The following is a 25711-nucleotide window of genomic DNA, read 5'->3' as shown; positions in this document are numbered from 1 at the left end:
ATTTTACTTTGAGTCAGTTTCTGTAGGTTGTGTTTTCCTTAGTATGGATCACATTCAGTAATTTTTGGTTGAAATCTTCACACTGTAAAAAATGCATTGATTATGAATTCTATTCTGTTTTCCTGAGGATTTCAGGTTTTTTGTTTTAATAGACAGTTAATTTGCCTGATCTTAAATTAACTCTCATTTCAATATATTGTGCAGCAGATAGTATCTCTGCTCGATTTTCCAGATTTTAGGTTTTGCTTTTTTAACTTGGTCACACAGGGCTGTCTCTTACAATCAGAATTTAGAAGAGAACCAAATATTTGTACAGAATTTATACTCAGATTTGGGGGCTCACACTTTCTATGGTTCTCAGCCCTGAGTTTTGTCCTCTGCCACCTCAAGTCAGTGAGACTTCAGCTTTCTTTAATACAAGATTCTGCTCTCAGGTGGGGAAATAAATGCCTTCAGGGGAGCATTAAATTTAAATATCTCATTTCATAGATAATAGATGGCTTAGAGGTTAACCAGGAATTTGGGCACTTTTGATAACATTTGCGGAACTCTTACTTCAAGGATTTTTCCCTTAAACTTTCAGCTGTTTTCTGAACTCTACATTCTGCCATCTCAAGCTGGAAAGGATTTGAATTAAAGCTGTCAGAGCTAAGGGAGGTTAAGAACACTTTTAAGCAAAAAAGCCAGAAATTAGAAATTCTTCCATGTCATGATCACAGTCTTTCAAAAGGAAACTGCTGTGGTTTCTGTCTGTTTTTCGTTGCTTTCCAATGCCTTCAAATATTTTTTAATGATTTTTTTTCAGGTTTTATAATTATAGCTGCAAGAGGCTTTGCACAGTGCTAACATTACCACAAATTCAAACTTTCTTAGGTATATTTTTTAATAATGAGACACCTGGGTGGCTCAGTTGATTAGGAATATTTTTTAATAGTGTGGGTTTTACAGATATTAACAATGCCTGACATATTACAGGAACTCAATTAATATTTGTTGAATAAATTAATCATGGCTTCTCTTTTTTTAGATAATGCAATAAATTTACCTTTGTCTCTGGTTTTGTGTTGTCTTCAAAGTATTAAAGGAAAGAAGACTGATATAAAAATGTAGGCATGTAGCTATCAGTAATATTAAGAAAACAAAGATATACTCAAGTTGTTTATATTATGTCACAAAATCACAAAAATATTAACACGTTTTTGTCAAACCTGACACATCATTTTTTCATAAAAATTCAGAAAGAAGGGAGGATGAAGGAATAATGAAAGGTAAAAGGACTGTTTACTAGGAAATCATTTAGTACAAATTTAAGAACTCTCAACTGAAAATCTTCAATTTTAAATTGCTATTGGATATAAAGCCTAAAACACAAATGTAGAAGTAATACTATTTTTACAAATTTTATAAATATTAATTTTTAGGCTACATACACTAAGTGCTTAATTGTTGTGACATGTAAGAAATTAAGTGTGAGTTTACAAACTGGTAGATAAGAATAGCCATTTTAATGTTTCTTTACTTTTGAGAGAGAGAGAGAGAGAGAGAGCACAAATGGAGGAGGGACAGACAGAGAAAAGGAGGCACAGAATCTGAATCAGGCTCCAGGCTCTGAGCTGTCAGTGCAGAGCCAACACTGGACTCGAACTCACAGACTGTGAGATCATGACCTGAGCCAAAGTTGGATGCTTAACCAACTAAACCACCCAGGTACCCCAAGAATAGCCATTTTAGAGGTGCAATGCCTAAAGAAAAAATCTTAGTAAAGACAAAAATATCTGTGATTTCCTTGCTATAAGAATACATAATCCTCTAAATTTTGTGGATATCAGAAGTGGTGCAATAGATTGAGAAAAATTTTGGAATCAGACTATATTAAAAGGACTCACTTCTCATTGACCACCTAGATAAATAAGTCTCTTAGCCTATCTAACTCTACTTTAGGAAGACAGTTATTACCCCACCTCATATACTTGTTTTAAGGAGAAAAATTACAAGAATGTCTGAGTATGCTTGGTATATGATAGGATTCTGACTATAATTTTTTCTTTTTTACAGAAGAGGATAAATATAATATTTATTCTTCTTTGCTCTTCAAGTATTTCCTGGCAGAAGGAATCATCAATGGGCATACTTTGTTGGTTGCATCTGCAAAAGAAGACCCGGCTGATATTTTACAGGTATAGGATATACTATTCAATATTTCATTTTGAACATTTCATGAAAAAATATTGCTTATATATATGTAAACAAAATATATGTTTGTATATATACAAACTGTATTTAAATCCATTAATGGGAACATACATATATTTTATTCTCTTAAAATTTATTTGAACATGTAGTTTCATTTAAAAAAAATTTTTTAATGTTTATTTTTGAGACAGAGAGAGACAGAACATGAGCAGGGGAGGGGCAGAGAGAGAGGGAAACACAGAATCTGAAGCAGGCTCAGGCTCTGAGCTGTCAGCACAGAGCCCGACACGGGGCTTGAACTCACAAACCATGAGATCATGACCTGAGCCGAAGTTGGTTGCTCAACCAACTGAGCCACCCAGGTGCCCCCTTTTTTTTTTTATTAAATTTTCTTTTTATGTTTGTTTATTTTTGAGACAGAGAGAAACACATGTAGTTTCATTTTTAAATTAATGTTCTCAGACAGTTTTTTAACTTAAAATTGATATTGGCAGTGGGAAAAATAATAATAAGCTACTAAAAACAAATACATAAAATTATTGCTATACTATAGTCATGAAAATAAGAGAACTCTGTAAAAAGTTAGGTAAAGAAAAACAACAGCAGAATATTATCGGATATTAAATACCAGTATCCTAAAGATGTAAATCAGAAGAAAGATACAGAAATTAGAAGTACTCATTTATCGGGTGCCTCGGTGGCTCAGTTGGTTAAGTGGGCGATTTTGACTCAGGTCATGATCTCACTGTTCGTGAGTTCAAGCCCCATGCCGGGCTCTGTGCTGACAGCTCAGAGCCTAGAGCCTGTTTCAGATTCTGCGTCTCCCTCTCTCTCTGCTCCTCCCCCACTCAAGCTCTGTCTCTGTTTCTCTCTCAAAATAAATAAACAGTAAAAAATTAAAAAAAAAAAAAACCTAGGAAAAAAGTACTCAGCTATTAATATTATTTTGCTTTGAAAATAACAGAAATTATTCTTTTCCAAGAAACAGGTAATAAAATAAAATATGTAGTCAATGTACTATATCTTTTTAAAACCAAAGCACACCTTAAAATTCAAAGAGGACAATATATATATGCCCAGGGCAATATATATATATATATATTTCATATATCTTTTATATTTCTTTCATTTTTTAATATGTAATAATAAAATAGTTGGATTTAAAAGAATAATATGCCATTCTCATTTTTGTATTAAAAAATTATAAAAAATATTTTTTTCAACCTGCATACCCTTAATGTTGTCTAGTTAGTTTTCACAAGTTTAGAATAGACTGAATTAAAAATGTATGCCTATACAAATTGTAATTATTTATAATCTTCATAACACCAACATGTAGACAAAGTTTGTAGTGTATCACTGAGAAGAACAAATGAACTATTTAAAATGAGAAGTTGAGGAGTAACATAGATAAGTAGGTTTTCCTACATAATATTCAGTCAGGATTTCAGTGTTCCCAACTCTATTAGAGTTATATAAGAGTCATTTGTATTAAACAGTCCGAAAATGAATGACCAAAACGAAGGCATTAATAGCATTTAGAGATACACCATGGGTCAGTGTCGGGGGGGGGGGGGGGGAGGGGGAGGTAGAGTGGGGAATGCTCTAATTGCTTAGCTTTAATTTTATGATGTATGCTTGGGAATTTCTGGAACCTATAACCAAGACAAATATTGCTGGTACAAGAAAAGGGAAAAGAAAATCTTAGAGACCATAATTATCTTAAAACTGTGTATAACTAAAAGACAAGTAGAGGATAAAAAGCCCCATCAGCTGCCTAAGATATATTATATAACCACCCAGCAATTTATCCATCATCCTTTGAAAACATATTCATGCCTATTGTAGTCAAAGCTCCTTCAGGAAGTCAGCATTAAGATGTAATGTTGAAAAATTACACCCCTTAGAAAATCCTATAGAACAATATACATGATGTTGTTAAAGCTTTTAAAAACACATTGGTAAGTATTTTTCAGTTAACTTTTTTTATCTAAGAGAATGTTCGTAATCATCTCAAATACAGTGATAAGTATTCTCTGAAATTTTTCTATGGAATGTTTTGTAAAATAGCAAAAATTAGATTTTTAAGTTAAAATATTTGTGTTTATCAGTAGGTAGGCTGATTTTTTTAGAAATAAAAAATATAGTCACACACGTACATACATAATTTCTTTAGAACTTGAAAATGCTGCATTTTTCTATTACATACTTTGCATAATTTTAAACAATATATGTTAATATTTGTAATGTGATTTTCAGAAGTAAAATTAAATGCTATTTCTTAATATACTCAGGTGAGTGTTAAAGCTTAATTCAAATACTTTTAGTGATGACATGCCTGTATTGATTATATTCATGCAGGAAGAGATGTCTAATATCTGGAACAAAGGGTTAATTCCTGACTTATGGCATTAACTTTCTGAATTATATGTTTTATACATTATGTACTATCCAAAATCTACTACAGTTAGAATAAAGAGGGAGGCTAGAATGATTTTAGGAGCTTAAATGTTTTACTTTTTAATATGCATTCAAGATAAGTAATGGTTATAGGCAGGAATATCGATAACTTATCTTGATGTTTACTAAAGGTTTACAGAACATATTTTTTAACATCAAACATACTAATAAGCAAATAGTCCATATTTAAAATCAATTATTATGAAAGTACCCATATCTAATATAGACAAAGTCTTTCATAATTGAAAATGAATTACCTTATATTAACCCATGAATCCTGGAATAAGTAACAGTTTATTTAAAATAAACCATATCAGGGGCACCTAGGTGGCTCAGTTGGTTAAGCATCTGACTCTTGATTTCAGCTCAGGTCAGGATCTCATGGTTCCCAGGTTTGGGCCCTGTGTCGGGCTCTACACTGACAGCACGGAGCCTATTTGGGATTCTCTGTCTCCCTTTCTTTCGCACCTCCCTGTTTGAGCACTTGCACATGTGCTGTCTCTCAAAATAACTTTAATAAAAAATAAATTGGGGCTCCTGGGTGGCTCAGTCGGTTAAGCATCTGACTTCAGCTCAGGTCATGATCTCGTGGTTTGTGAGTTCCAGCCCCATGTCAGGCTCTGTGCTGACAGCTCAGAGCCTGGAGCCTGTTTCGGATTCTGTGTCTCCCTCTCTCTCTGTCCCTCCCCCCTTCCTCTCTCTCTCTCTCTCTCTCTCTCTCTCAAAAAAAAAAAAAAAAACATTAAAAAAATTAAAAAGAAAATAAACTATGTCATATTAGATGAATTAATATAGCAACAAAATATTTAGTATTGAAGTATGAAAATTTAGACTAATATCTTCAGAATTCCTTTTTTCTGCACTTTAAATCTGTAAGTAAAAATCAGAATATCTCAATAATTTAGAGCATTTTTATGTATCCCAAATATTAGTCTGTCACCCAAATAATTAACTCATTTATTAAGATCTTATTTATTGTACCTTGTATCTTTGCTTTGTTTTTTGTTTGTTTTTTTAAGTTTATTGATTTATTTTGGGAGAGAGAGCAAGCAGCGTGGGGGCAGAGAGAGAGAGACAGAGAGACAGAGAGAGAATCCCAAGCAGGTTCCATGCTGTCAGTGCAGAGCCCGACATGGGGCTTGAACTCATGAACCATGAGATCATGACCTGAGCTGAAATGAAGAGTCAGAGGCTTAAGCAACTGAGCCACCCAGGTGCCCCTGGTTTTTTGGTTTTGATTGAGAAAAGATATATTAGTTGATTTAGAATTTGGGGCACCTGGTGCCTGAGTGGCTCAGTTGGTTAAGCATCTGACTTTGGCTCAGATCATGATCTCACAGTTCATGGGTTCAAATCCTGCATTGGGTTCTGTGCTGACAGCTCAGAGCCTGGAGCCTGCTTCAGATTCTGTGTCTCCCTCTCTCTCTGTCCCTCCCCTGTTTGTGATCACTCACTCACTCTCTCACGCTTGCGCGCAAAAATTAGTAAACATTAAAAAAAATTTTTTTTAAAAAGAATTTGGGGCCCCTGGGTGGCTCAGTTGGTTAAGTGTCTGACTCTAGATTTCAGCTCAGGTCATGATCTCATAGTTCATGAGTTCGAGCCCCACTTCACGATGACAGCGTTGAGGTCTGGTTGAGATTCTTTCTCCCTCTCTCCCTGCCCCCCCCCTTGCACGTTCCCTCTCTCTCTCTCTCTCTCTCTCTCTCTCTCTCAAAAATAAATAAATAACTTTAAAAGAAAAAGAGTTAGATGAAATAGTATTATTTGTTAAATAGTAAGTTTGAATTACCATTAAAAAGGTTTCCTTTCCTTATGTCAATTTGGTGTTAAGTCTATATTTAACATCCATCTCTCATTAACTGATCATGGAACAAGATTTAGAAGTCTGAATCCATTGAGTGGTTAGTTGTTTGCTTTTAGTACATTATTGTACAGGCTGGGCTTTCTGAGTAAATAGAATAGAAAAATATTTCAGATCCGACTTTTCTTTCCTTATTCTGTCAAAAATTGGGATAGCTGTAAGAATAAAGTAAAAAAAAGTACCCCTTGATTGGCCATATACACTACTGAACATTTTTTTATTATACTTATCTTCAAAGTTGTAGTTTTATAATGTTCAGAACAAAAGTAATATGTTATGTTATATATAATTAAAAAAATTTTTTGGCCCTTCTGTCATTCTACTTTGTAAACTTTATGCATGCTCAATATCTTATAAATAACATATCTTCGCACACATTTTTACTTTTTCTAGCCTGTATAATACGTGTTTTATTTCCTATCAAAAGTATTTTATTACTGTGTATCTTCTGTTCATAGTATAAATACACATAAATGAAGAGCCCTTGAAAGGCAGAGCTATAATCAGAATATGTTCCCTTCATTTCTTTGTCTTTGATTTGTTCAGAAAACTACCATGTTATCTATATGCTTTTCAGTGCTTACAACTCTGAAGTGCTAGTTGAGCCAGAAATTTGCTGTTTGACCCCAGGGATTTTTTTCCCTCTAGCTACTTGTGAGAGCTTATTTAAAATTCTAAGTTCTCCCCTGGCAGCCGCAGTTAGAGCTTCTTTGGCAAACTAAAAAGACTAAGAAAAATCATGCAAAGGCTCAGTACTGCTTCCAGTGACCTACATTTGTAGCCAGCTTTTAAAAGATGGCATGTGCCTTATTTTCCAACAAAAAAATGAAAGATAAGATCAAAGAATAAAGGAGAATAAACCCACCTCTCTGTCACTAGCCAGTAAAAACCATTTCTGATACAACATTAAATTAAACACAAAGTTCACTTTGATATTTGTGCATCACCAACATAAGAAAGGAAATTTGCATGCAGAAAAGTAGCCTAAGTCATACAGCAAAAATGCCATATTCTTTGAAAGGATATTTATCCTCAGAAGGTGAAATACATTTGGGATATGAACTTAGATTTTAATTTCTGTGATGCTACTTAACTAGCTGCAGGACTTTGCACAAGTCACTTAACCCTTCACATTAAGATAGAGATAGTTCCCTGGTTACCTTATTCTGGAATGCCAAATTAAAAATGAAATATCAGGAGTTTTGCTTTCAAAATCTTAAAGAACTTCCTCCAGGCCTCACATTTACTTTTAAAAATTTTATTTTGAACTCCTAAAAAATATGGTTGTGGATACTTCATGGTTATTGTCATGCCTAAATGTTAAAACCTTAGAACCATTATATAGTACTTTCCATTCTTTGAAAAGAAGCCACACAAAGTGAGAATTAGGAATATTAAAAATAGAGTTCATTTGTCCTCTGAATACTTTTTCTGAAAACATAGAAGAGAAAGTATTTAATCCTTTTAGAAGGGATAAATGACTTCAAATTCTGAAAACCAGAGCCATTGAAACTTGAAAAAAAATACTCATCAGCTCCCCAAATTAACATGTTGCCCCATGAAATAAAATGTTAAAAGATCCCATGAAAGGAGAAAGGCAGCGCACCTTCAAGGGTCATAGATTAAATAGATGGTCTTTGAAGATTTATTATGCACAAAGGGATAACTTTACTGTGTGAAAACCCCAAAGAGGACAGAGCTATCTCTCCAGCTAATGTTGGGATGATTCTTTCAGTGGCTAGTGTTTCCTTCCTAAAATTTTGTTTTGTTCATCAGAAACCAACAGGCAGTTGCAGAAAGTGACCTTAGTACAGCACAGCCATCTTTTCGTATTATGTCATATTAGTGAAATCAGAGGCATTTGAAATGCACTTACCACTTTTTATAAAAGTTTTTTACAGTTTGTGTGTGTGTATGTGTGTATGTCTAAGTCTGTGCTAGATTTCGAAAACAGGGTGGATGGTATTAAAGACTTAAATTGGAAGTAGAAAAGAGATCTGAGACTATGAAGCATCTTACCTTTATACTTCTTAAAACAGATTATAACAGGGTACTATAGAATTTTAAAAACCTATTTTGTGCATTTATCCAGTTGCCTCTACTTTTCAGTACTCAATGAGCAGAAAGAGAATCATTTCGTTCTATTAACACCAAGTGTATAACACAAAATAATGTTCAAATTTAATCAAAATAAAGTGATATCCAGTGTCATTTAGTGCATCACAATGTACTAAGGATTTTTGTGACATCTTCCCTAAACCAGGTTCATTTTGGAAAAATAAAAGAATATGTCATCAAACAAATAAAACCAGTCCCGTGTGTGCTCCTGAACTGGGAATATAACAGATCTGGACCTCTTAAATAAAGACAATGCCTGATTCCATTATTAATTGTGAGATATCTTTGACAGCAGATATCCCCGAAATTTTAGAATATTTCTTTACAACCCTGTAAAAATTCTATGACTTCAATTTAATAAATAATTATGTTAAGATTACTGTCACTATCTTAACTTTCACAATAACTATAAATATTTAATTATATCAGGTTTTCAGAAATTACTTTATGTTCAATAAGGACACTTCATACTTACAGGAATTTTATAGAAATCCTTTTCAGCATAAGAATCCTTCTATAACTCAAGTAATTATTGCGTAATCTGTTTACTTAGTATAGATTTTCATACATCATTTATTTTAAGAAAACAGGTTAATATATACCCTTATATAGTAAGCATTTACTAAAGGGAATTATTGCACATCGTCTCATTAATTAAACCTGTTAAAATCAATGATTAAGTGAAGAGTTTAGTCTAGTTTTTAAAACATTTCACAAAATGTATTTTAATCAAGGTATTACAAGGACAGCATCATTTACCATTCATTTTCTTTCTGTAACTAGGGATATAGATATAAAGATATAGTAGTACACACCCACACACACACATATATGTATACATCCCACACACAAAATATATACATAATATGTATACACACACACACACGCAGAAAGTCACATGTTTTTAATAATGCTAGTTACCTAATTAGTAGCTCTATTCACTTTAACTTATATTATCTCTCTCAGTATGAGTTTTGTTGATTATTCACTTTAACTTATATTATCTCTCTCAGTATGAGCCAGATTAAACATTGATAGCATTTGCTATATGAACTTTATTTTGTAAAGGAACTCAAAAAGGAAAACTCCAATTTTTATGGCTAGAAATATTAATAGATAGCAACAGTGTACCCTTGTCTCTCTATAAACAAAAACATGGAATTTTTATTTATTTTATTTACTTAAGTTTTTTTTTTTTTTCTTAAGAAGCTTGTCAACTAAGGAGACTGTTTTGAAGGAATATGTATTATAGCTTTTACATTTTGATATATGAAATATATAAATTCTGTATCTAAGTTGATATATTGAAGAAAATTGATAAAATTATCATAGACCTCATAGGGACTTGTTCCTAACAGCTTAACAGTTTTGATTTTTATATATGTTAGAAAATAATTGTGGAAGCCAATAATACCACAATGCCAAAAAATACAGTGCATTTCCCTTTAAAGTTTTTTTAAGTGAGTGCCTTGGTCAAGACTTGGAGTGCTGTTGATAGTCACAGGCACATTGCTAGGTCCTGAATCAAGAATTTAAAGTTGCCTGTACTTCATTTTCCTAACCTCACTGCTAAATAGCAGTAGAACTCAGGGATTAATTACATGTCTGAATTGCTTCGAAATCCTTCTATGACTGGAGCTCTTAAAAATGTGATGATTTAAAAGGTAATATTTTGAAATAATTAGATTATAATTTGCATTTAAAGAAAGTATTATTTTTTTTTTTTACTGACTTTACCCTTTCCCTTTACTTCTGAATACTTCTGATGTAGACTTCCATTTCCTTTTCTTCATGTTATCCTTCTCCTTCCCTCTATCTTAGTGAAGAAAATTGAGTTTTTCCAATCTTCTCAATATAGTTCTTGTTTATCTGTGAAAGAGAAATGTGATAAGGATCTGTGGAAAAGCATTGAGAACACTACTCTTAACCTAGTGGTTTCATTTTCTGTTTTTCAATTCATGTAATTGATGCAGTTGTCAAATTAAAAGCATCATTTTTGTCAGTAGCTTAATTTGCGAGTTTAGTTAAAATAATATTTGTATATTAATGTGAAAGTATTTTTCACCTTTTCTTCTTGTAATATCAGTAATTGTTCCCTCTTTATATACAACAGGAAAAATATATATATATAAATTGCACCAAGATGTTCCCTGTACTGAATTTGATTTGAAATATGGATGGAAATAATTCACTAAATACTAATCTTAAAATGCATGAGTTTAAAAACATTTTTCATATAACATCAGCTATATACCTACAGGCCTTTGACTTACTCCATGCAATCTACATTTCTGAATGCTTTTAACAATTAAAGTAACCTCTCCCATATTTTTAAATATTGAAACGGAGATAATGTGGAGAACTCATCTTTACTAGATGGATACTCAGCCTGGATATTTAGAGTACTCTTGTATTCAGATGATGATAATCAGTCAATAATATCTTTGAATTTGTTTCTCTTTCTAACTTTCAGAAAATAAATGTTCCCCAACTCCCCCGAAATCAACAAAGTAATATACTTACTGATATAATATAATATACTTACTGATACATGGATAATGCTTAAGTAGTATTAATTATACAGTTACCAAAACCTGCAAGGATCAAAAGATTTTATTTTTAAGAAGGATTTCTCATGCTGCATGGATTATGTTGCTACATAATAGCTCAGTAGTACTTCTGCTGAATTGTAAAATAGCTTAGAGAGGAGTATGATGCCCATAGTTGGTGTAATGCATTGGTAATTAAGAGGGTGGGAGGTTAAGCTTCATTAACTGCTGAGGGATTGTATCTTGGGTTTTATTATGCCCTAGAGAACATAAAAAGTGAGAAGGGTCAAACTGTTGGAATCAGATTTTGCTTGTGCATCTGCCAAAACAAAGACCACAAAATAATATACCAGTAAGCACAGAATGGCATGAATTGAAAAGGGAAGAAATATATTTACAGCATCTTATGGCTAAGGATAAATGTTTCTGCTGAAAAAAAAATAAATACCCCTAATTACTGGAGTATATTTTGGTATTGGAAGTTTATAATAATTTGGTTTCATATAAGTTTTTGTTAAAGTAGAATAAGAGTTGTTTTTGTCCAAAGGTAGTGCCAATTTCTTTATTCATGTTAATTTTCCAACATGATTCAACTGATTAAGAGAGAGAAATTTTATACTTTTCATTCCTATCTTCTGTGTAGACCATACGAAGCTTGCTTTTCATTTTTACTTATTCCTGATCCTTGCTACCAAATGTATGGTCACTGTAAGCACCATACTCTATAAAAGAACCAAAAATCTGATATTGTTTCTTTTAAGAAACAAGAGTATAACAATCATGAAACGTGTTCTGTTGGTGCTCTGAGTGAGAAATCAAAGACTGGTGATTCAAAAGCATAGGGGAGAATCTTGATCTTTGATTACAGCTGTAATCATTGAATATTTAAGAGCTTATTCTTAGCATTCTTTTGTAAGACAGATTTTATCAAAACATTAAATAAACTTTTTGTTTGATTAGATATAGACACTGCAACAAATAGTGTAGATTATAGCAGTCATCATCTCTGATAGGGTCAAGGAATCACCATGAGCAGGTTAGGTGATGGCATACTTCAAAAAAAAAAATTTAGGGCTTACAAATGTAACAACATACTAAATACAAACTCTTACAGAACAAATTTCAGAATATTGGAAGATTAAAAAACATCTGAATAATCGGGGCACCTGGCTGGCTCAGTCTGTGGAGCATATGACTCTTAATCTTAGGGTCATGTGTTCAAGCCCCACATTGGGTGAGCTTACTTAAAAGAAATCCTTTTTTTCCCCCAAATATCGGTTTTGGTATACGTTTAAATAATTCAGTTTTCATTTGAATTCTGAATATCAGTATTGAAACCAGTAAGACCAAATTTTTATATAATGGATTTTTTTGTCAGAGGATTATATAGGATGATCTAACACTATTACCTTAGACTTGAGTTCTTGAGTTCACCACACGTAAAAACCGCACAACTCTTAATTTGCGTTGACCAGTTTTTTTATTTTCTGCTATTTTTGTTCAGATTTCTGGCTAAAAGAATGATGCAAATACTGAAGAGTTACCAAGTATTCACATAGGTCTAGCTAGGTAAATTACTAGCATGACTTTTTCACACCATGTTGTGTTAAAAGTTTTTTATGTATTGTTGGAAGGCTTAAAAATGGAGATGCTAGGCACCTGGGTGGCTCAGTCAGTTAAGTGTCTGACTTCAGCTCAGGTCATGATCTCACAGTCGTGAGTTCGAGCCCTGCATGGGGCTCTATGCTGACAGCCTGCAGTCTGCTTCAGATTCTGTGTCTCCTCTCTCTCTGCCCCTCCCCCACTTGCATGCTCTCTCTGTCTCTCTCTCTCTCAATCTCTCTCTCTCAAAAATAAACATTAAATTTTTTTTTCAAAAAAATGGAGATGCTAAAGGAATTTTGGCCCACTTACTAAAGAAATAACCATATTTTATCAAATCTGAGATGCCACTGACCACAAGATGCATCACTTTTATGTACCACTGAGACAAAAACACTGCCAAATAAACTAAAACAGAATGTGTTCTTTTAACTTAGGGTTTCTATTTAATTATTTTCAAGTTTTCTTAGACTTTTTTAAAAATCATATCACACTTGTACCTAAAAAAGATAAGCAAAATGTAACTTACTCATAAAACTTCACATTCATATTACTATAATGAATTACTTTCTTCTTTATAGTCATTGGCCATTACCAGTTTTTCACATGATACTGTTTTCTGTGTCATCAAGAACACTGGTGATACAGCATTTCTTATTAAATGCTCCTCTTTTTTTCCCACATTTTATTCTAAAACAATGCCATCCATCAGATGACTTTCCCAAAAAGTATCAAAGGAGGTTTTCTGGAAAACCAGGATTCATATTCTTTTTTAATTGAGTTATATATGGATTCTTGGCTGAAACATCAAAAAATTACATTTGTCCACTTACACACTAAGAATAACAACCAAGTTCATACATACACAGACAATGATGACTTTCTGTTTGATATAATATCAATTGTAAAATGTACCCCAATTTCATAAATAATGACATATGAAAAAAACCCAGAATCAATGAAATGCAGTAAATGTATGCTTCAATTTTAAACCTGAGCTTTGATGTATTGGAATTACCCACTTCTCAGAACTGTCACAAATCTTAATTGTCCTTGTTTAGCCTAGTGCCACCAATTTAAAAATAATCCCCACTTTAAAAAAAAATAATAATGTTTATTTATTTTTGAGAGAGAGAGAGGGAGAGAGACACAGAATCTGAAGCAGGCTTCAGGTTCCTCACTGTCAGCACAGAGCCCGATGCCAGGCCCAAACCCATGAACTACAAGATCATGACCTGAGAGGAAGTTGGATACTTAACCCACTGAGCCACTCAGGTGCCCCAATCTCCATTTTCAATGTGTTGATGTTTTCTTGGGAATACTTCTGTGTCCCTATGAAGTTGGAACTTAACCTATGCTTCTTAAAATGTATTTCTTACCATGTATTTCACTCAGAAGTATCATGCATTCACAAGTGTTACCTTGCTCATTTGGGAAATATTCTACCAGGAGAAGAAATAATGTTAAGGAAAAAAAGAACATTCTCTCTATGTGGTTAAAAGATACTAAAGCTGATAAATCAGGAACTGGACCTTTGGTAGATGTTTTTATGGAGTTTGAAATTTTTTCTAATTTTTGTGAAATACTAACAATAAAATAAGGGGAAATAATCCAGTAATCAAGTTCTTCTAAGGAAGTGCTTTTATCCATTAAAAAGTATACCTTATTATACTGCAAGAAAATTAAGGAAATTTGCCTTTATTTATAAAATACATTTTTTTCCTCAAGAACTCTTCCACTGCATCTGGGATTGAATACATATATATACACATTTGAATTTAAAATTTTGAGAGATATACTTTATTACAAAAAAATAACACAGATGGTAGCCAAAAATTTAAACAATAATAGAATACTATTTGGCAATTTAAAAAAAGAAGGAAATTCTGCCATTTGTGACAATATAGATAAATCTTGTGAGCATTATGCTAAGTGAAATAAGTCAGAGAGACAAATCAGCATGATCTTAGCTATATGTGGAATCTAAGAAACCAAACTCCTAAAAATAGAGAACAGATTGGTGGTTGCAAGAGGTGAGGGTGGGGGAAATAGGTGACTGTGGACAAAAGGTACAAATTTTCAATTATACGATAAGTAAATCATGGGGATGTAATGTATAGCGTGGTGACTAGAGTTAATAATACTGTAATGTATATTGGAAAGTTGCCAAGAGAGATTTTAAAATTCTCATCACAAGGAAAAAAGAAAACATAGTAAGTGAGGTGATGGATGTTAACTAAACTTATAGTCATCATTTTATATTATATACATACATGAAATCATTATTTTGTACACATGAAACTAATTCAATGTTATATGTCGGTTCTGTTGCAATAAAACTGGGGGGAAATTGCTCCATGCTCAGTGTGGAGCCCGACGTAGGCCTTGATCTCACAACTGTGAGATCATGGTCTGAGCCTAAATCAAGAGCCAGATGCTTAGCCAGCAGAGTCACCCAGGCACCCAAGTAGTTCCTTTTTAACATTTTGAAGAATCTCTGTTTTCCATAGTGACTGTACCAATTTACATTTCCACCAGCAATGCACAGTGGTTCCTTTTTCTCTACATCCTTACCAACTTTTATCTCTTGTGTTTTTGATGACAGTCATTCTCACAGATGTGTAAAATAAAATAAACCTTTTATTTTCCAGTTGATAGAAGATATATATGTCTTCATTTTATTATTAACATATTACTAATTTTTTTATTTTTATAATTTCTACCTCTTTATTGGATTCTTTTTTTAATGGCTAAGTTATATCTTCAAATACTTTTTTTAGAAAAGGTTTGTGGTAGGTAAGCTTTGAATATTATATGCTTTTTAAAAAATGAGTATAGTTTGTACTTACACTTAATAGACGATTTTCCTCATGAAGAATTATAGGTTCAACATCAGTTTTCCTCATACTTTGAAGACCTTGTTCCCGTTGTCTTCTGAAATCCAGGGTTGTTGAGGTATCTGCTACCCATCTATTTCTTTTTCTTTTCCTTTTTCTTTTTTTTAATGTTTATTTATTTTTGAGACAGAGAGAGACAGAACGTGAGCAGGGGAGGGACAGAGAGAGGGAGACACAGAATCTGAAAAAGGTTCCAGGCTCTGAGCTGTCAGCACAGAGCCCGATGCAGGGCTCGAACCCATGAACTGTGAGATCATGACCTGAGCTGAAGTCGGACACTTAACCAACTAAGCCACCTAGGCAGCCCCCCATCTATTTCTTTTTCATTTATAAGTAATATGTTTTCCCCCATTTTAAAGCTTGCAGGCTTTTACTTTTAACCCCCAAGTTGTGAAAGGGCATAACAATATTTTTAATGGGTCTTTTTTCCATTCAACTAGTTTAATTCTTCATACATTTTTCCAATTTGTAAAACTATGTCATCTCCATAACTGTTTAAAAACTTTAATATTTTTCAATTAAATTTTGATTATGTAAGTAATTCACAACTAGTATATATTCTCTTTTCTACAAGTTACATCACAAATAAAGCTCAACTCATATGCCCCAAATTTCATTTAAACCCCTTCTCTCTCTCTCAAAGCAGTTAACTACTGTTAGGGGATTGGTGTGAATTCTTCCAAACAAAAACTACTACATATGTAATAAAATATACCAGTTTTATGTACAATTTGAGTAAATAGGATAAATGTATACATGGCGTAACCACCACAGTCATACACAGAACATTCCATTCCCTCAGAAATGTGCCTATTCGTACCACTCTCCTCTTCCTACCATTTGGCCCCTGGTAGCCTCTAATCTGTTTCCCATTTCTATGGTTTGCCTTTTCTAGAATTTCATATGTATGGAATCATGTGGTATATAATATTTTGTATCTGGCTTCTTTCACTTAACATAATGTTTTTCAGATTAACCATGTTTCTATGTCTATCAGTAGAGTTGATTCCTTTCACTGCTTTTATTAGCCATTCACTAGTATCACGATGGACATTTGAGTGGTTTTCACTTTTTGACTATTAAATGAGGTTGCTATGAATATCCACGTATACATCTCTATATGGACATATGTTGTTATTTCTCTTGGATAAATACCCAGGAGATGAATTGCTGGGTCATATTGAAAGTGAATGTTCAATTCTTAAAGAAATTTCCAAACTCTTTTCTAAAACAGCTGTGCAATTTTGCATTCCTACCAGAAATGTATAAGATTTCTAATTGCCTCTTTCCTTTTTAACATTTGGTGTTATCACTTTTTAAATTTTATTTGAACAAATCTAGTCTGCACATAGTGATATTTCATTGTGCTTTTAATTTGCTTTTTGCTGATCACTAATGGTGTTGAGCATCTTTTCATGTGTTTGTTTGCCATCCATGTATCTTTTAATGAAGTGTCTGTTCGGTTCTTGTCCTATTTAATTATATTTCATCATTGATTTATATTCTGGATACGAGTCCTTTATCAGTTATGTGTGTGGCAAATATTTTTTCTGGATACAAGTCCTTTATCAGATATGTGTGTGGCAAATATTTTTTCCCAATCTGTGGCTTGACCCTTTGTTTTCTTAGCAGTGTCTTTTGAAAAGCGTTATTTATTACTTTTATCAAGTCTGATGCCTCAGTTTTTTATTTTATATTTCATGCTATATTTTTGTCCTATTTAAGAAATATTTGCAAACTTTTTTTAAAGGGCTAGATAGTAAATATTTTTGGCTTTGCAGGCCAAATTATCTGTATTGTAACTACTTGATTCTGCTATTGTAGCAATAAAGCAGCTGTAGATAATTCTTTAGCAAATTCCATTGAAATTTATTTACAAAAACAGGTAGCTGATTGTATTTGGCCCACAGGCCATAGTTTGTTGATTCCTAGTATACTCTCGAGTCACTAAGGTTTTCTCCTTTCTTGTTTCCTAAGAATTTGTTGTCATCCTTTCTCTGTTGAATTACCTTGGCGCTTACGTAGAAAATCAATTAAATAAATATGTGTGTCTCCCTCTCAACGTTATTTTCTGTTCCATTGACCCATGTGTATGTCTTATATGGACTTCATCATTCTGTTTTTATAATGTCTTCAAATCAGGCATGTTTAAGTCCTCCAACTTTCTTCTTTTGCAAAATTGTTTTGTCTATTTTACAGCTTTTGCGCTTCCATATTAATTCTAAATTAAACTTGTTATTTTACCTGAAAAAGTTGACTAGAATTGTTCTTTTTCTTCCCCAGTTATTTTTTCCCTCAGTCCTTTGTTTTTGATAGTTTCTGTTGCTATCTTCAAATTCAATAATCTATGGTTTGTTCACATCATCTCTCTATATTGTTATGAACTTAATTTCTTTTGTTCATTTTATGTCATTTTAATGAAGTTTTTGTTTTTAAACAGTTTGTAACCACTGGTAAGATAAATTATACTTTCGTTTCTATCAAGTAAATTTTATTGGATATCCAAATGTACAAGTTACTACTTTTTAAGCAAAGGATACAGCAGTACTAAAGCTTGGAGGTAGAAATCTCAGGACTTCCAAGTCAGCACATAATTCCCATTTTGTAAATAATTTGAAAAAAGCTCAAAGGGTAGTCATATCTTCTTTGTGAGCAATTTGAAGAGTTAACTGTGAGTTCTATGAATACATTCTGTTAGGATCAAAGAGAAATTAACTAGTCTTGAACGAATGAAAAAATAATTGTAGAGAAAGCACGGAGCGGGAGGACCTGAGAGAAAAGGAGAAAAGAATGAAAGAAGATAGCCTGATTGAGTATACTTTGAGCTTGACATGCAGTTGAAATTCAGATAGAATATCCAGATGCAGTTAAAACTTTAGACGCAGAAACTGGGGAATAATTGAAAATAGAGATTTGCTAGCCATCATTTCTTTCTCCGTCAGACGTTTGTTGAATGCTTACTCTGTGCCAGAAACTATGTTATGGACTGAATGTTTATGTCCTACCCCTCAAATTTATGTCCTTCTAGCCTAATAACCTCAAAAGTTATCCCATCATCAACTATAAGTTTAAAATCTCATTTGCCATCTAAATCAGGTATGGATGTGATTTGAGGTGTGGTCCATTCTGAGGCAAAATTCTCCTCTGGCTATGAACCTGTGAATCTGTTAAACCAGACAAATTATGGGCTTCTAAATACAATATAGAACAGGCATAGGATAGACATTCTCACTCCAAAAGAGAGAAATCAGAAGGGAGGAAGGAGTGATGGATTCTAAGCAAGTCCAAAATTTAGCAAGGCAAATTCCATTAGATCTTAAGGCCTGTGAATAAACGTCTTTGGTTCCATTCTCTGCCTCGTAGGCCCACTGGAGTGGCAGCATCACACCCCTTCAGCTGGGCGAAACACCACCCCCATGGCTCTGCTGGGCTCCAGTCTTGCCTTTTGAAACCCAGCTGGAGGCAGCCATGTCTCCCAGGCTTGTGTCTCTGGGCCTGTGGTAGAAGTGGCAGCCTTGATCATCTCTGAATCACCTTTGGGTTCTTTCTACTTTTTATCCCCCCCCCCCCCCCAGGATAGCTTGTGTTTGAAACCAAATTGCACCATGGTCAAGACTGTAAAATCCAAGTCCAACTGCCTTCCTTAATTCCATTCTTCTTTGTCTCTAGTTCAAACTGGCAGTGTCTATGCTGGTATAATATCTGTATTCCTGGCTTCTGCTGAGATGACTGGTTAAGTCCATGAGTCACACCCACGATCTCTTTATCAGCCATACATTTAGTGTTCTCTTTAGAACAAGCTTTTTCATTTCTTTGCAATGTGACTAGGTGAAGAATTTTCCAAATCTTCGAGTTCTGGTTCTTTTGGCTTAACAATTCCTTGCTTAATTCATTTCTCTCATTTTGCATTTTACTAGAAGCAGTCAGAAGGAACCAAATGATGCTTTCAAAACTTTGTTTAGAAACCTTATCTGCTAAATACTCAATTTTATTGCTCAAAGTCCTGCCTTGACAGAAAACTAGAACACAGCTCAGCCAAATTTTTTGCTGCTATGTAACAAGAAGTGCCTGTTTTGCAGTTTGCAGTAATATGTTCCTTAGTTCCGTCAGAGACTTACTGGAATCTCCCTTAACATGCATCTCAAAATTCTTTCAGCCTTTACCCAATACCCAATTTCAAAGCCACTTCAACATTTTTAGGTATTTGTTACTATAGTACCTCCTTTATTTTGGTACCAAAATCTATCTTAGTAAAGTTTGGGCTACCATAACAGAACACCATAGACTAAGATTGTTTAAACTGTGGAAATTTGTTTTCTTACAGCTCTGTAGGCTGGGCCAATTTAGTTCCTGGGGAGGACTCTTCCCAGCTTATAGGTGACTCTTAATGTGTTCAAGCGTCATCTCCCAAGAGTCCTCCGTCCTTGTACTCCAGATGGACTGCTTGCTCTCTAGGCAGTCCTACACAGGTGTTTTCTGGCACTTTCCTTCATCATCCTAAGAGTTGCTCTGACTTTGTTGCTGGTAGAGTAGGTCCTCTAATAAGTTGAAAGTGAATGGAGATAGAGGTGTGTGAGGTGGTAGAGATTTTTAAACTTTGAATGTCTGAACTTGTCTTAATTTCACCCTTAAATTTAACATTACTTTGGTTAAATATAGGATAGTAGGCTGAAAATAACTTTCCCTCTGAAAAGTCCAAAGCCTAGAAGCTTTTTCAGATACTTTCTTTTTTTTCCTCTTGTTCTGAAATATCAGAATTATATGCTTTGGTGTATGTCTATTTTCATTCATAGTTTTAGTACTCAGGATTTTAAATCTGTAATCCCCCACTTTTCATTTCTGGAAATTTCTCTTAGATTATTTCTTGGATATTTTCCTCTGTTGTCTCTGTTTCTCTAAAATATCCTTTTATGGTGTCAACCTCCTGGACTAATTCTCTAAATATTTTCTTTTATCTCTTATTTTTTATCTTTTTAAGAGGTAGTATTGCATAATTGTTAAGAGACTGAGTGATAGAATAAGACTGTCCATTACGAATCCTTGCTCTGCCATTTACTGTCTTTGTGACCTTCAACAAGTTATTTAAATTTTATGCTCCAGTGTCTTCATCTATAAAATGGTCTTAATAATAGTGCATACTTCTTAAGATTGCTTAGGGATTAAATATGTTAATTGTATAAAGTGCTTAGAATAGTACCTGGCAGTTGGAAAGCACTTTAACACATGTTAGCTGCTATGTTTTGTTGTGGTTTTTTTAAAATTATCATTACTGTCATAATTATCATCATTGTTCCTTTATTCTTAAAGATTTGATCAACTTGATATTCTTGAACTTCTGGTCCTTTTTTTTTTTTTTAAATCTCCTATTATACTTTTAATTTCTAGAAGCTCAGGTTTTTCTGACTGTTTCCTTTTACTGAAGTGTTTTATTTTTTACATACCATCTCATATAATAGATATTACTTTTCGTTCCTTTTGAAGTTTTTTTCTGTTTCTGCCATTGTTTCTATTTGGCTTAGTGTTTCAATTCCATATTAGATGCTTTATTCAAATATCTGGTAATTCTTGGTTGTCTTTTAATATTAAAGAGTGAGGGACTGGAAGGCTAGTTGGAAGTACTGTGTATTTGGGCACATAACTTGTGGTGTGATAGGTTTACTGTAAATTTAGCTAGTGGTATCTCTCTAAAGACCTTTTCCCTTAATTTTGTCAGTTTCTCCAGGGAGGATTCCTCTAATCTCCTGATCTCTTACCTATTCTGCTTAAGGATGACTTCTGGCCTTGTAAGAGCCTAGCAGTGGGAGCCAACTGTGTACATGTATTGGGGATGGGGGTTATCTCACCCTTCTGTATGAAGACTTTCAATAAGTTACCCTGTCTTCAAAATGATGTCTCACCTGTGCCCTCTATTGTGTTCCTACTGCCAAAGTTTGTCTGATTTGACCTCTCCATTTCTCTTACACAGTGGGGGGAGGAGTAGTATCCTGGCTTTTAGTAGAAAATAGGGGATCTGAGGGGTCTTACTTTTTCTTTTAAAGATTTTCAAGCAGTGCTTCTGCTTTGACACAAAAGTATTTCTCCTTACTTCCTGAAATTACTTGTCTCTTCTACAAGTATGACAGTTGTTAAGATTTGTTAAGGGCAAGTAGTAGAAACTGTGGTGTTTATGTTTATTATATTATTCTTTATTATTTTCTATGTGTTTTATATATCCCATAGAAAAAATAATAATTTGAGACGCTAAAAGTTAAAGTTACAAACAACGTTTATCGTAGCATTCTCAGACTGCAAACAACCTAAAGATCCAACAGTGGGGAAATGATAAACAGAATTTTAATGAAGCCATATAATATATAGTCATCGAAAATCTTATTTTTGAAATGTGGGAATGGTCACAATACCATATTAAAATGTAGAATCCAAATAATATACATTATCATATGTATAACAGGCAATATACATTTTGTTATATATATACATATATATATGTAAAAAAAGATTGGAGGGAAATACTCAAATATGTTCAGAGTTATTATTCCTGGATGGTAGGTTAGTAGGTGATTGTTCACTTTTTTAATATGTTTCAGTATTTTATAATTTTCTTTGTTGAACATTTACCACTTTTAAAATCAATTGCTGTCCAATAAATACTGATTTTTAGAAGGATAATTGGGTACTTTTTTTTTTCATGGTGAAGAGATATTTCTTTTTTTAAAGATTTTATTTTAATTCCAGTTAGTAAACATATAGTGTTATATTAGTTTCAGTTGTATGATAGAGCGATTCAACAATTCCATACATCACCCAGTGCTCATCACAAGTGCACTCCTTAAACCCCATCACCTATTTAACCTATCCCCTGTGGTAAAAATATAGTGAAAAAATACTGTTAAAATTTTTTGTAAGTGACATAAGATAAGGGAGAGTGCAGGAAGGACAAGGAGGCCTATTACTGGAAAATAAAACAATCTCCTGGTTTTAATTAAAAAAAATTTTTGTTTAACATTTATTCATTTTCGAGAGACAGTGAGAGACAGTGTGAGCAGGAGAGGGGTAGAGAAAGCCGGAGACACAGAATCTGAAGCAGACTCCAGGCTCTGAACTGTCAGCGCAGATCCCAACGTGGGGCTCGAACTCACAAACTGTGAAATCATGACCTGAGCCAAAGTCAGACACTCAACCAACTGAGCAACCCAGGCTCCCACCTGGTTTTAATTTCAAAAAATTAAGTTATGATGGTTCTTTAAAATCCTAGTTGATATAAGTGTGAAGTGTGCAACTGACAGTTACAAAACCTCACAGTAAATAATTTGAATTGTTAGATGAATAAATAAATAATTTTTTCCACTTTCTAGACCTGCACTAGCCAATAAAATTTTCTGTGATGTCAGAAATGTTCTCTACCTGCACCACCCAATAGAGTAGCTATTAGACGTATGTGTCTATTAAGCATTTGAAATATGGCAGTTGAGGCACTGAATTTATCATTTTGTTTAACTTTAATTAGTAAAAAATTAGCCACATGTGGATAGGGGCAAGTATATTTAATAACATAATTGTAGACCAGTGGTTTTGTAAATAATTCTATGTCTTAGTATCTGATTAACAAAACTAATTTAGATGTTTGGACCGATATCTAGTATTTTTTTAACACAGAAAAAGACAATTGAGGAAAAACAAATTTTAGATAATTATACATGTCTAAAATAAATAGATTTTATAAGGTAGACATAAATTCATTAAATTTAAATTTTTATAATATCTTATTTAAATTTTGCTTTATTCCTCATTTCAGTAATAAAAATAGTGGTTCTTTACCCTGAGGATAGGATTGTGGAATAGCAGTAAGGGTTAAGAATATCAGAATCTTCAAACTTTGTTTTTTAATGTTTATTTATTTTGAGAAAGAAAACAGTGCACATACACATGGCTCATGGAGGGGCAGAAGGAAAGGAGAGGGAGAATCCTTAGCAGGCTCTGTGCTGTCAGCAGGGAGCCCAGAGTGGGGCTGGATCTCACAAACCTTGAGAACATGACCTGAGCTGAAATCAAGAATTGGATGCTTGGGGCACCTGGGTGGCTCAGTTGGTTGGGGGTCTGACTTCAGCTCAGGTCATGATCTCACAGTTTGTGCGTTCGAGCCCTGCGTCCGGCTCTGTGCTGACAGCTCGGAGCCTAGAGCCTGCTCCGGATTCTGTCTCCCTTTCTCTCTGCCCCTTCCCTGCTCACACTCTGTCTCTCTCAAAACTAAATAAACATTAAAAAAAAAAAAAAAAAAGAATTCGACACTTAATCAATTGAGCTATCCTGGTGCCCCCAAACTTTTTTTTTAACGTTACAGATTTTATCTTTTCCCCACAAGACAATAAAAAATGTAGATGGAATTAAATTATCTTTGAGAATGGATAAAGCCAGGAAAATAATTGAGAACCAATCATTTAAAATAATTTACTTTAAAATAATTTATAATTTATAAACTTAATCTAGGTGTAAAAGGATGCCCATCAACCCATATGGTAAGAAGACAGTTTTTATATGTTTGAAATGTTCTAAACAGAATTTTCAATTAGTTCTCTTAAAGCAAGGTTATGGATATTTATATCCCTACTTTATCTCTGTTTGAAGTTTTCCCAAAGGTTACTTTAGAATTATTGAATATGGGTTTTATGGTTAAGATGTCAGGATACTAAATTTATATCATAGATTCTCCTATATTACCAAACAAAAAGTAATTTAAAATACTCCAAAAAATCAGTTATACTGAACATAACAAGAGTCACAGTCCAACCCAATGCCATAAATTTATAAAGTCCATTGCCAAACAAAAGTCACCATTCAGTGCTCTTCCTAACTTTACCCTCACACCCAGAAACCAAAGAAATATTACCTTAAAAAGGTAATTTGGGCTGATGGTCTTAAACTAAAGTAATTTTTCCAGAAAGCAACACTGAATTCAGTATATAATCCAAACCTTAATAGTATATCATCCCCTAAATGAGAATAAAATACTCACTGAACCAACTAATGTGAACACAGGAAGTTGCCATTTTATGACATCTCATAAGAAAATGAAGAGCCTAGGTCTTCCAAAGAAGATGCTGTTTAATTTTGTCTAAGCTCTCATCACATAAAGATAGAGAAAAATGAGGTGCGTAGCACAATACTCAGCCTTCAAACTTTAGCTAGAGGAAAAAAAGTCTGAAAGAAACATAATCCAAGAAGAGAAGGAAATTCTTCCATAAAAGATTTATATAAGAGCTTAATAAGAACATGAGTTCAAAACAACAACAAAAAGAACATGAGTTCAATAAAATATCACAGAAATGAAGTGGGGGAAAAAAACATGAGAAGTGGATAAAAAGGATAATGGCAGAATTAAAAATACAATTTGACTTAAATAATATTATTACCCAATATTAGTAGCAGTAAGGAACAGGCTTGCAATAGTCATGACACAGTTAGAGAAATGAGATTAAAACAGTGAGAATATATGTTATCTAATAAAATTAAATTGAAGTAGCTTGTAGCTACCATATTGCATAGTGCTGATATAGAACATTTCCAACATCACAGAAATTTCTATAAGTCACAGCTGGTCTAGAAAATGGGAAAATTTAATTATCTAACATTTAAATTGTTTACTGTGTGACATTTTACAACTGTCAATGATATACCTAATATTTATATCAATAAGAATATATTCTAGTTCCGTGTAGAAGAGAAAAATAATGTTAAATGTGAGACACAAAAAATTTTACCTGAAATTACAATCTTCAGCTTAAAGGGGCCTCCAATATTACAGAGGAGAAATAACACAAAGCAATAGACATAGATATAGCCCATTTAAGTTATTAAACTGCAAGGATAAAGGAGGAATTATTCAGGCTTTCAGTCAGAAAGAAGCAAATCACCTACAAGAGTGGAAGCCTTCAATATCACAGCATCATTCCTTGTCCGAAGATAATACAGTGGCAATAGCAACACCTACCTAGTGTTAAGCTGAGCTAATAATAAATCAACTTAGTTAT

At 33.4% G+C, this 25711-nt stretch overlaps 1 protein-coding gene across 2 annotated transcripts in view; it reads left to right on the top strand.

The window, feature by feature from the left end:
* ELP4 (elongator acetyltransferase complex subunit 4) overlaps positions 1 to 25711 on the top strand; it is a 243747-nt gene that overhangs the window by 28682 nt on the left and 189354 nt on the right. Inside the window, exon 3 of one of the 2 annotated variants that reach the window (XM_049648806.1) lies at positions 2059 to 2177. In XM_049648806.1, the coding sequence (XP_049504763.1) occupies positions 2059 to 2177 (119 nt within the window). Of the gene's footprint in view, positions 1 to 2055; positions 2178 to 25711 lie in introns of both variants that reach the window. The other variant, XM_049648799.1, reaches the window with a different exon arrangement.

The sequence above is a fragment of the Panthera uncia genome, chromosome D1 (assembly GCF_023721935.1).
Source record: "Panthera uncia isolate 11264 chromosome D1, Puncia_PCG_1.0, whole genome shotgun sequence".
NCBI lineage: Eukaryota > Metazoa > Chordata > Mammalia > Carnivora > Felidae > Panthera > Panthera uncia.
This window is presented reverse-complemented; position numbering and strand designations above follow the sequence as displayed.